At 41.6% G+C, this 12,889-nt stretch overlaps 2 protein-coding genes across 3 annotated transcripts in view; one reads left to right on the top strand and one right to left on the bottom strand.

Annotated features, from left to right (window-relative positions):
• Positions 1 to 12,889, bottom strand: part of PDE4DIP (phosphodiesterase 4D interacting protein) — a 389,196-nt gene that overhangs the window by 63,559 nt on the left and 312,748 nt on the right. The window lies entirely within an intron of this gene.
• The window catches only part of LOC136364791 (dynamin-3-like), a 65,844-nt gene that overhangs the window by 35,185 nt on the left and 17,770 nt on the right, over positions 1 to 12,889 (top strand). For both annotated transcript variants that reach the window (XM_066324855.1, XM_066324854.1), the window contains exons 3-5: positions 6,491 to 6,655; positions 10,688 to 10,914; positions 11,519 to 11,752. In XM_066324855.1, coding sequence (XP_066180952.1) covers positions 6,491 to 6,655; positions 10,688 to 10,914; positions 11,519 to 11,752 — 626 coding nt within the window. The remainder of the gene's footprint in view (positions 1 to 6,490; positions 6,656 to 10,687; positions 10,915 to 11,518; positions 11,753 to 12,889) is intronic.

Here is a 12,889-nt window from a genome sequence, read left to right on the forward strand (position 1 = left end):
AATTCCGAAGTAGTATTTGTTTTATAAACAAAGGTGCTGTTTTCCTTATGCCAGCCTCTCTCTGCTTTTGCTTGTCCAGCAGTCTGTTCTGAAAGGCATGAAGCAGCTGTTGGCCCCCAGTCAAAACTTGCAGTGCAGGGAGGGTTATGTAAAAGTCCTTTGTGTGAGAGACGTACATTGCAGCAAATGGTGAAATTGGAGTGCAGATTCTTTGAGGGGAGAAAGCTATTTACAGTAAGGTTTTAATTTTTACTTGATTTTTGCATAGAGCAAGAAGATACTGTAATTTTTAATTGATTTTTTGTGTGTATTTTCAGAAATCCTTCTTTTTGTTGCAGTTTTGTTGGTAATTTCACACCACTTTGCACCCAGTCGCACCCGCTGGATGGAAGGGATGTGAGAGGTTTCCTATTTCTTTTTTTCAAGGAAAAGTCTCAGTACCTAGTTCTTTTATGAGGGATGCTGTTCTAATCCTTGGAAGAGATTTGCAGCTCTCCTAGTCCATCTATTTCTCTGCTTCACTGTTCTTACCATATAACACTTTCCAAATACTTATTTGACAATTTTTGCTGTCTGCAAAAATGCTCATCTCTGCCCTTCCACAAGTCATTTCTTTGGAACTCATCAGTCCCAATTTATCTTACCTTTTTCCTTCAGGTAATATTTTACAGAGCCCTGAACCATCTTCAGTGGCTTCCTGTGAACACTCTCAAAGTGTTCCTTCAGTTTCTGATGGTGTGATAACCAGCACTGGATGCACAATTCTTGGACTGATTTCATAACAGCAAGACATTATTCACTCATGCGCTGTTTATAGTGCACTGTGGACACACCTCCTTTTCTGCTGAACTGCTCCTTAAGTGGCTATTCTCACAATCTATGTTTATAAAGTATTTATTCCTGCCTAAGGAACCCCATGGTGGGATTCTTGGGGTTTCCTGTGCAGGGCCAGGAGTTGCATTCGATGATCCTTATGGGTCCCTTCCAACTCAGGACTATCTGTGAAGACAAATACTTTTTATTCATAATGAATTCCTCTCGATTTTGAACCTGTTTCTCTAGGTCATTGTGAATTCTGGTCCTGTCATCTAACTTGTTCCATCTTCCCCTCCAGTTTCTTCTCATCCATACGTGTAATAAACCCAGGCTATAACCCACACTTCTGAGCATTAAGACTTTAATAAGCACATTATAAACCACAGGCCATATGAAAGCCCCCTTGATACAGTTCTCCAGTTTGCCAGTGAGCCATTGACAGCTTTTCTATGGCAATGGGCATCCAACCAGTAACTGCAGGGAAAGCACACTCCCATTAATGAAAATGTCACTTGAGATTGTGTCAGAAAGCTTTACTGAAGTCTGGAGTGTGTGTGGTGTCTGTGTTAATACCCCTAAGATCTGAATCCCTGCTCTGAAAGGAGATGGGATTGATTTGCCATGATTAGTTATGAACCTGTTAAGAACTGTGAGATGAAAGTGAGTCCAGATTTCTTGGAGTTCTGGTAATACATCATTCCTCTCTGTCTCACAGTTCCAAATAGCTTCTTTATAGAAAAAGGCAGGGAGAGACAGCCTGACAGATTGTGAATATTTGGGATGGTTAAGGCCATGCAGGTACCTAGGAAGCAGTTGTGGATTCAGAGGAGGATTTAGCTAATGGTCTGTGCTGGGCAATGTCTGTAACCACAGAGAAGAATTGGAGTAAATGATTGTTTAAGCTAATCCAGAGAGTGAAATACTTGTGAACCAAATTGCACTAGGGTGTATCATTCTTCTGGGGGCTATGAAGTGAGCAAGATGCTGTGTTTGAGGGAAAACCAGATCATAACCTCTGCTCAGAGCAGTTCAAGGCTGCTAATGAAGGCATAGCAGCTGAAAGGGGCAGCCTGTGGGTGGCTCAGTAAAGGGAACAGCAGTACAAAGTCAGGACATGCTGAAAGCATGGATGAGAGTGGCAAAGTCACCCTCTGTGAGGGAAAAGGACAGCTTCCAAGCTACCCGGGAAGTGTTCTTTTTCTGCTGCTTGCTTTGTTGTAAATACACAAAAGTAATGTATTGTCATTTACTTGTGGTTCCTTCCAGTAAGAAAACCTCACTGTGTGAAGCCATCATGTGGTTTCAGCAGTCCTCTGGCAAAAGGCACGCTATGTACAGCTGAGAGGATCTTAGCTAAATTATATATCCAGCATCAAACTGCAATGAAGAGAGAATCAATTGTAAAGATTTAGGGAAAAGCAGGGGTTAGGACAACTGCAGCGTGCTGAGAGTTGGTGCATTAAAGAAAAAACTTACTTGGACAGGGACACATAAAATAGATTTTATATGTATTTTCAGCAGCTATGAATTAAAACATAAATACAATCTAGCTGGCATAATTAATTCTCAGGTGGTCATTGTTGTTATAAACTTGGAACTGTAAATAAAAGAGCTGAAAGCGGCTTTTAAATGAGCAATTTCTTACTGCAGCCATGGACATATTTCTTACTGTACAGAGCATTGCTTTGCTGCTGCTCTGGTTTTTACCCTTGAGTCAGTCACCTTCCAGTCTGCTTCCTCTTGGTCATTTTTAATAGGATGCCTTTTTGATTACAGAAAATTGGTTGATACACTTCTCTAATGAAAATGCTAGACAAATGCTCCTTCTTGGAACTGACATCAGGAATGTTATACAAGACATTCTTAAATATGCTGGCAGCTGCCCTGAATGTAATGAAATCATGGAAATTAGAAGTATTGCTCTCTCTGTGTGGCCAGCTCAGGACTGTTTTCAGTGTGTTACCCAGTTTTACTGTGAATTTCAAAAGGAATCACTTTTCACTGAGTTTCCTTGGGACATTCTTGAACTCGCTTATAATTTCTACAATCAGAAAAATTACCCTGATATCCTAAGGTATTACTCCTTTGTTTAGGACTGCACACAGTTCCTCACGCCTGCATCCCCAGTACCACACTAAATCATTCCTCTTTCAGCAAAGACTTTACAATCTTCAGAAGATCAATAACTTTCCTGGTAGAAATTATGAAATCCTAGTCCCACTGCAGCCAGCAGTAAAACTCCCACAAACTTAAGAGGTTTGGCTTTCACAGGCAGTTTTTAGTCTGCTCTGCTACGACACAATTAGTTAATCCTTAACATGTTCTTAGTACAGAAGGTGTCTAAATGCAGGGAAGTTGCAGAGTAGCAGTGCTGTACCTTGGGTTTCAGTAGCACCTTTTTATGCAGGGATCACAGAGCATCTTCTGAAAGGCAGGTAAGACCCACAAAAGAGTGCAGGGGATCAATATTTCTAGTCTTCTGAAGGGCAGGGAGCAAAAGAGGATGTCTGTGAGTGTGTGGAAGGGTATATAAGCACCACCCTGGCTCCCACGTTACCTTCTCTTCATCTGTGTTTATTTTCACCTGTTGCTTCTTTGTAGCCGTGGTGTGTTTTCATCACATACTCTGATTTAGAGCTTTCCCAGATGAATTAATTTCCTTTACCTGTTTTTTAGCACTCTAGCTTCTTCCTTAGAGTCTTTGTTGGAGATCTGCAGAACTCCCTAAAGTAATTGCATTTGTGTTCCTTTGAAGTAGTAATATTCCATTCCTGTCAGCAATTAATAGCAGTATTAAGCAAGAGTCAACTGACTAAAAACTTAGTCCAGATTCATGTGCTGTCACTTAACACTTGGTACTGGAACTTGTGAATTCTGGCTCGAGGATGAGGAACTGAAAGGACTGGGGCTGCCTTGGCTGCAGGGAAAGGAGGCATGAAAACCTGTTTGCACCTTCTTTGTTCTCCTTTCTTGCTCAGCTTGGCCATTCTGTTAACAATGGTCAGAGAGCTGGGAGGGTTTGCTCTCGTGTTCTGCTTTGGGTTTATGCACTGAGCAGACTTTGCATGGCAGGAGCCTTGCTGTAAGAAAGAGGGGCAGGGGCTTCGGCTGAGGGATGACTTGCACTGAAGGTGGAGTGACTGTGAGGCTCAGAGAGACAAAAGCTGTTGTGAAAGAATGGGCCTGGAGGTGGAATAGGGCATCTCTGACACTTGTGATGCCCAGCCTTAGCAGGCAACCTCATTTGTGGCTGCTGCTGTTGGCACAGAGCAGAGGCAGCTGAGCAAAGAAAGCTTTCGAATGCTTGGAGGTGTCCTGGCGGGCACAGAAATCTGCTGGAAGCACATTTCCATCTGCATGATGCGATGCAAACAAGATGGTTTCTGGCATGAAAAGCCTTCAGTTGAGACATCAAATCATTAGGAATACTATGGCCAGAAGCTTTCATAATAAATTACTGTAAAGTCATGAAAGATTGATCTTTTTTGATTTCAGGGAAAATAAATCAACAGTATGAAGTCAGTTCTGTTACAGATTCAAACAAGAGACTATTACCCTTTGCCTTAAAGATCAGAGACAAATTACTATTTTTACTTTACATTCTCTTGATGAGGATAATGATAAACATCTGTCACTTTGCTGCTTAGCCAGTTAGAAATCTTACTGCAATCTGTAATTTAAATAGTGAAAAAAAAAAAAAAGGAAAAATAATATGTGAACAAACTGCAGTTTATATAGACAGCAAAGAAGAAAAGAAAGAAAATAGATATCAAATACAGGAGAACTGGGAAGGGGACATTTTTGGTCTGCAGTTACTTGGCTAAAATCTGCAGATATATGATAGATGTATGATTTTTAATTTATTTGATACTTCACAGGGAAAATTACCATTAGTTTTTCTTTAGACATGGAGGCTAAGGAAAATAGTATTTGCAGTGACTTTTGGCTATATGCAGTTTATTATAAAAAGATTAAGGTTTATAAGGTAGTGTCTATCAATGTTACAGCATTGAAAACCCTGTTTTCATCAAGAGCTCTTTCAGTGTCCTCCACAGTCACATGATTTTTTAGGCAGCACTGCCAATGATTTTTAAAGATCAGCTGCTTTTCCAGTAATTCACCCATACTCTAGAAAGTTCTTTTACAAGCACTCAGCTTCGTTTCTAAATGGTATATTGGGTCTTATTTCTTAACAAAACTATAACTTAACACATCACAAACATGCCATTTCATTTAGACTGGACTGACCAAGGTGTAGTTTAAAAGGTTACAAGTGGTCTACCTGCCAATGCTGTGTGAGCAGCAGCAGACGCTGCACTAGGACATGAACCTGGGAATCCCTTCTTGGCCCAGTTTCATGCAGGGAGAAGCCTCTTTGGTGACATGTTTGCATATTCAGCACTAATGGCCTTTCACTGGTGGGTTTGATACTGATCTCAGCTGCTCCAGAAATCTTTAAAGCACCAGCCATGTGCCAATTTTTGCTGAAAGCTCTGTTGTAAATGGAGCTGTGCTGGCAGGGCTCTGGCTGATACAGAACTCGTTCTCCTTATAGGCTTCTTCAGTTTTTGCAAGTGCTTCCTATTTCTTTGTGTTCTTCATGTCCAAGGCCAGGTTGGATGGGGCACTGAGCAACCTGGTGTGGTGGGAGGTGTTCCTGCCTGGACAGGGGGATTGGAACCAGATGGGCTGCAAGGCCCCTTCCAACTCAAAGCACTTTGTGATTCTATGCTTCTAGGTACTCATAGAAGAGATTTAGATTTTATAGTTGGTGCTAATAATGCTTCAGCAGTCATTTTCAGTGAGAAGTATTATATCACAGTTTGGGGCATGTTGTTCTTTGTACTCTCTGGGTAGAAATTCCATTCTTTTGGCATCTTTGGGTCTCAGACAAAGGTCTCTGATTTTCACCAGAAGGTTACTATCTTTTTTTTTTTAAGGTTTTCCTATATTTATACAGGCCAGACTGAAGCAAAGTATAGGCCTTTTAGCTTCCAGTTAAAGTATCTGGTATTAGGTATCTGGTATTAGGTCAGCTGTTTACATACAAAGGAGGTTTTTTCTGTCCAGTGAAAAAGAGATGTGAAATATATAATCCAGCCTTGAGCACTGGAAGCAATGGTGCTTTTGCTGTTATCTTTTATAAACCCTTTGTTTATATGGGTGCTATTCACATCTAACAAGTCTGAGACTGAACTGCAAAATTTGTCACAAATAAATAACAAGGGTGGGTTTAAGCCACAGAAGGGCAAAAATCAAAATCCAGACTTGTGCTGCTCTCTTGCATGAGTCCAGCTGGCTGAATGTGAATGGTAAAAGATTTGATAATAAGTATTGTAGTAAATAATCTGAGATAATTTCTTGGTGTGACATTTACCACCGTGCATGTTCATCCTAGAACTTTCTTTAACATAAAATTACAAATTTATGTGGAAATACATACATATACTTGGTGCAAAAGGTCTCATTTGGCATTAAACTTTAAAGGTCTAAATTTCATGTTGATGCTGAACACTAATGTTAAACAGCCCAAGACTTCCTATTTTAACCTGTGGATAATTTGTATGAGTTATGTTGCTGGATAACTACAGTTTAGGTCCACGGGTTTTTCCCCCAATATATTTTCAAGTTTACTACAATCTGAAAGGCTTTTTTTTCTTTTTCTTCTTTGTAGACTGAAACTGAAGAGAATGGCCAAGCAGATAATTTTTCAATGGACCCCCAGCTGGAAAGACAGGTGGAGACAATTCGAAATCTTGTGGACTCCTACATGTCTATTATTAACAAATGTATCCGAGATTTGATACCGAAAACAATCATGCACCTCATGATCAATAATGTAAGTAGCAGCCACGGTTCTAAACTAGTTCAATGTGTCTGTCAAATCTCTCACTCTCAAACACACCTCTGGAGTACAGCAGGTAGTAAAGAGAAGAATAAATATCACACTCATAGACAAAATATTCCAATATTCCATAGTACTTGGAAGTTCTGCAGCCTTCTCAAAGGCTGGCACACAGCCTTGAGTGCTTATCCCAAAATCCTAAAGACTGAATTAACTTACATCTTAATCAGAACATAAGTTATTATTTAAAGGTAAATCAAGGTGGGAGTGGTTTTATTTTTTTTTTTTTTAAGTCTTGCTTTTGATAGAACAGGAAAAGGAATTGGGAGCTCCATGTGGGCAGCCTGTGAGAGCAGCAAAGCAGAATTGTGCTCCCTTGATTTTCAGTCTGCAGGCTTTTGTCACGGGTTCATAAAGCAGTTCTTACTTTGTTTGGGTTTCTTTATATTTTCAGGTTACCATTTTCAAGGAATAAATCTGGAAGCTTTGGACACTGTTGTTTAGATAAGCAGATGTGGTTGGTTGATTTATTGTGTGTGTCTTTCTTAGATCTGAAGATTATTTGGTTAAAAAAGCAGCTTTGAGATACCGTTGTTTTTCCACTGCAGTGGGATCTCAGCCTTCACATCCTGGCAGAGTTCTGAATGGACCTTGTTGAAAACTAAGCTTAATATTAGTGCCACTGCTGCCATATAAATCACTAATGGGAGGCACAGCCCCTGCAAGTTCTGAGCAGCACCATTTCTGAGAGGTCATCAAACCAATCAGCCTTTACAAATGCAATATGCTGTGAGGCAAACGTGATTAGAAGGTAGCATTTACTTTTGACTCAGAGCCACCTTTAGCCTTCATCTGATGGATTTCATTAGCCCTGTGGAATTTGTGTTGCACTCAAGAGTTAGGTGGCTGGACAGGAAATTTCCTGGTACATTTAATATGAGCAGAGTTTTCGCACGAGGGTGAGAGATTTTTTTTCATTGACTTCTACGGGTTTAGGGGAGTCAGGATCTAAGTAATGCTCTAGTCTTGGCGAAGTTTTTACAAAAAACCATGGGAACAATGGAACTGCCCTTTTTTCTGGAAATTAGCCATGCTCTAGACTTCATAAGTTGAGTGTGTGTCCTCACTACTCTTTCCAGATCATTGCTAGCAGCTCTCTGCTTTGACTTAGCCTATCTCCAGTGCCCTTGGAAAGGCTGGGGTTTAGCTTTCATTTCATAAACAGCAGAGCTCAGTGAGCAGTTGCTTTTGAAAGCTTACATTAAATTTTCTGCCACTCACCTCCTCATCTGGAATCGTTTAGGGATCTCTGAAGTGTGTGCGTCCCTCAGAAGTAGATTACTGTAAGATTTTGTGCTTTCAGTCTCATCAGCTGTTGGTGACATTGATAAAGCCTGCCAGGCTGGCACACTAAAACCACACACTTAAAATACCAGCTACTTTTCAGCTGACCTCATAATCCCAAGCTGCATTTGGGCTTCCTAGTGAGCTGACCTACACCTCCATCCTAGAGTTTCAATTTGTGGCAAAGAATCAAAACATTTTAAAGAACTGTGAAGAGTGACACTACAAGCATTAATGAATTTGTTTCTGCACAGCATAGGCAATAAAATACCATATTGAAAACAACAGGTCAAATAGCAATTTTAAAAAATCAGGGCTATTGAAAAGAAAAAGAAATGGTTGAATCAAGAGTGCTGAGCCCTGCCAAAAGGCTGTGCAAAGATCTGGAAAGGAGTGGAGCTGTGATGGAAGGTGGGTCCTGTTAAGTTGTGTGTGTGTTCCTTGGAGTATGCAGAAGTCCAACCCATCCACCAGGAGTTAAGTGAAAACACCCTCCCCCTTAATTAACATACTCTGTATTTTCTGCTGCCCCATCATGTTGCCTCTAAAACTCTGGAAACAAATCGATCCCAAGGAATTGGTTTCCATGACAATTGCTACCTCCCAAGTTTTCCTGTAACTTCCTTTCCAGTTTGTGGGCTCATCAAATACTTACAATCCAAGGAAAGTATCAGATTCAAACTCAGTGTACAGAAAATAATTCGATGCTGTCCCTGAGCATATTTTGGGGCCTAAGCCTAGATTATAGTATTGCAAATGCATCCCTTGTTCTTCCCCTAGGGTGGATGTTGATTACCTTAAAAGAAAATACATTTACCACACAGAACTTCATTGAGTTACCATTACCAATTCAAACGTGCCCAAACAAAACACACATACACAAATTTGTATTTCATGATGCCTTGGTATCCCGGATTATACAAGAGGGGTGGTCTTCAGAGTAGTCAGAGTATGCTCCATAAATAGAGCTGATAGCAATCTCAGCTGAGGAGAAAAACTCCTCAGCTTTTGTTACTGCCAAACTGCAGGTAAAGGAATGGGCTCTGTTTGCATCTGAGGCAGTGCCATGGGTTGTCTTCCCACTGATGAGGCTCCAAGCCCACCTTACCCCATTTCAGAGTGCCAGGGCACTTTTGGGGCATTTGGATACTTGGTGCAGTTCAGCTTTGACTGCAGGCCTGTTGTCTGTGAAGGAACATATTTTAAACCATTCCTGTGAGTCTGCTTTCCAGAAAGGAGCAAACATGAGTAAACATCACTTTCCCTTCCATTTCCAAGCTGGAGGAAGTGGCTCTGGTGGAAGATCTTCCTCTGTCTAGTACAGCACAGAGGTCAGGAGGCTGATTCAAGAACCATCCTTAACAGAGCAGTTTTCCCTTTCCAGAGGCATTCAGGGATTTATTCAAGTCCTCTGCCCATGACAGACAGGGACCTCTCATGATAATTGTCACAGGCTGATTTTTTTCAAACAGATATTTGTGGTTTAACAATGCGTTTACAATCAGCTCTGGCCTTAATCTAATTTTAGGACTTCTTTTTTTGAAGTGATGCCATTAAAATGCTCATTTCGTCAAGCAGAATGTGATGCTGTTTAACTATGATATCTGTTTTTAATGTGGAGTTTTTGGCAATCACAAGGAAAGTAGTATACTCTGGCTCTTGATCAGTACCATCTACTGGAAAACAGCATGAAACTCATGGAAAAGTTTTGCAGGCTTTGCTAAGAATTTGTGCATCGCCTGTCATACGTGAATGGGAAATGACAGCCAAGCCCAGGCAATCTGCTTTTGTTTCCCTGTGAGGTCTGTCCTGGCTGCCTGCTCATTGCTAGTGACCAGAAAAGGGTCCCATACCTGCACTGCCTGACTGCTCTCACTGACCTTGTCTAAACACAAACGTTGTCTCACTGTCAGGGTTTAAATCACAAAACCAGCACAAACCCGCGTGCAAACGGAGCTCAGGTTTATGTAATCAGAATCCTGGGAATGTGTCATCAGTATCTGCAGCTCAAAAAAGCTTTATGGAGCAAAGCACCAGATGAGAAATAGATCAGAACAGCAACAAAAGACTCAAATGCAAGGATTTAGTAGGTCAGCAGTTGGTCTATTTACCACAGTCCTATTTAATCAGAGTACCTCTAGCTTTTTATGTCTTGTAATGTGGCCCAGGTTTCCATAACCAGGGCAGGCATAGCAGGAAATCAATATAGTAAATTAGATTACTTGGACACTTCTTCCTTCAGTTTGAATGTGTGTGGACGGGCTATTTAGAATCTGACAGACTTGCTGGAAATGAAAGACACTGTCTACAGCAGGGTAAATTGTTGTTAAGAAAGTAATTGACAGGTATGTCATAAAGGCTGAAAATTCCCATTCCCTGGGGAATTTCTATCTGATGGTACTGCCATTTACTCCCCAGTCAGGCCTTTAGAAATGGCCCATAATGCCAGCTGGCTCCTGGGAGCTGTTGGGAAACCTGTTTGAAATTAACTGTAAGCAGAGGTGTCACTTTAGAGATGCAGAATTGCAGTAGAACCGGTGTGAGGAAGTAAGAGAAACCAATTAAATCTCCTGCTTCCATTGACCTCCCCCCATATTTGTTCAGCATTGTCTTTTCCCTAGAGATTTCTGTTTATTTCTTTGGTGGATTGGATCTTTTTTTTCCTTTTGTCTGTTGAAATAGGTAAAAGAATTCATCAACGCAGAGCTGCTGGCTCACTTGTATTCCTCTGAGGACCAGAATACTCTGATGGAGGAGTCGGCGGAGCAGGCGCAGCGCAGGGACGAGACCCTGCGCATGTACCAGGCGCTGAAGGAGGCCCTGGCCATCATCGGGGACATCAGCACCAGCACTGTCTCCACCCCTGCTCCCCCTCCTGTAGATGACTCGTGGCTTCAGCAGGCACGCAGGTGAGGAGCCTCAAATCTGGGTTGCCATGAAATTCAGGACAGGCAGATGTAGTCAGCATCAGGAGTGCCCTCCCTGCCTTGTCTTTTTGAGAAGATGCTCCTCCAGGTCTTAATGACATCTGGGAGGAAAATCAGCACATTTTCCTATATATACACCTATTCTGTGGGTATGTTATGTGAGCACCAGACAGGATATTTGCTTTGTGAAAGACCATCCAGTGAACTTAGAGCTTTTCTGATGCTTCAAATAGCAGCTGCTTCTGTCACCCCAAGTTGTGTATCCACTTGGCCTCCTTCTGAAAGCTGCTATAATAATTTAGCATCTCAGGCTCCATGTCCTAGAAATTCCACTTAACAAAACATTACTAGAACTTGAATACTAAAATTCATTACATTTACCTCTTTGCTTGTATGTTGTCAGTGGGAAACATGTGTGACTTAATTGTATGTGATCCTCTGACACTGACAGCAAAGGAAAATGCCAGTAAAAAACATCAGTCATAGATTTTAACTTTTGTTTAAAGTAAAATAAAATACATCGAAGAAAACCCAAAACCCAAACCCCCACTTTACTGAACTTCTAAAATCTCTGCTCTTTCACCAGATCACCTCCTCCAAGTCCTTCAACTCCGAGGAGACCGACACTGAACAATCCCCCCACCAGACCTTTATCTGGCCGAGGACCCGCTCCTGCAATCCCCTCTCCAGGCCCTCAGTCGGGGGCTCCCCCGGTCCCGTTCCGGCCCGGAGCACTGCCTCCATTTCCCAGTGCTGAAGGCCACGGAGGACCACCCCAGGTTCCCTCTCGGCCCAGCCGCGCTCCTCCCAGCGTGCCAAGGTAAGCCCTTTGGTATCCCTGCTGCTGGCATGGCTCTCCCCTGGCATGGCAGACCCACCGGGCGCTGCTGCGGGCGGCAAGGCCAGCGCTCTTGTTGAGAAGTGCTGGAGCAAAGCAAAGCTGGGCGTTCCCTGCACAGTCCCAGGTGTTGGACAGAACCGATCTTTAGCACATACCCTGTTTGAAAAGATAGGAAGAGTTTTTCACGGTAAAAAATTCTACTCAGTCAGTTGGAAGACCCTGATTTGCTTATGTGAAGAACCCCCATTCTGGTTGTGTTGTACCCTGGTAAGGGCTCAGAGAGAGAGGGAGGTCACCTGTCCCCAGCAGGAGAGGGGCAAGGGGTACAGCTCCTCACTTGTGCCCTTCTGAACCCTCACCAGAGGAACAAAGGGCTCTCCTGGGAGGGAACAGGAGCAATTCTGGCAGAACCAGTGGAACAAACTGGTAGGAGTCTGATTCTTGCCCTGCAAAGCCAGTAATTTCCAGCCAGTTGAGAACAGTCCCTAGCTGTCTGACAGAGTACATCATATGGTACCAAGCAATTAGTTAAGGAACAAGATTATCTCCAGTGCATTATTTCCTTCCCAGGGTTTTGTATTTATCAGGAACCTTTTAAAGTAGCTTTGCATATTGTATAATTTTCTACGCCATTAACTGCTTTTTTATATAAGTTATATGAATAGAATGTTCTTAATGTTTATTTTCACAATGATGTAATACCCATAATCACTTATATATATATTAAAACCTCTGATTCTGAGTGATTTGTTAACTTTCTAAATTATGAGAGGCGTGGGCAGATAAGGCAATGTTGGAACAAAGGGGTTTCTCCATTTTTGATAAATTAACTGTTACATTGAAAGTACTCACAGTATAAAATAAAAGAGCCAGCTAAATAGGAACAAAAATAAAATGTGCACATTTTCAATTTTAAAAATGGTAATTGAGAAGAGAAGCTTTGGAGGAGAATTTTCTTTTAAATAGGTGAGATCTGTCATAGTTGTCAGTAACTTAAATTTGAGGCTCAGTTTTTCTAATATAATTACCCTTTATAATAGAAAGCATAAATAAATGAGGTATATCAAAGGAATGAAGAATTTTTATGTATTTGCTATGAAAAGGGCGTTGTTGCAT

This window comes from Sylvia atricapilla, chromosome 9 (assembly GCF_009819655.1).
Source record: "Sylvia atricapilla isolate bSylAtr1 chromosome 9, bSylAtr1.pri, whole genome shotgun sequence".
Classification (NCBI taxonomy): domain Eukaryota; kingdom Metazoa; phylum Chordata; class Aves; order Passeriformes; family Sylviidae; genus Sylvia; species Sylvia atricapilla.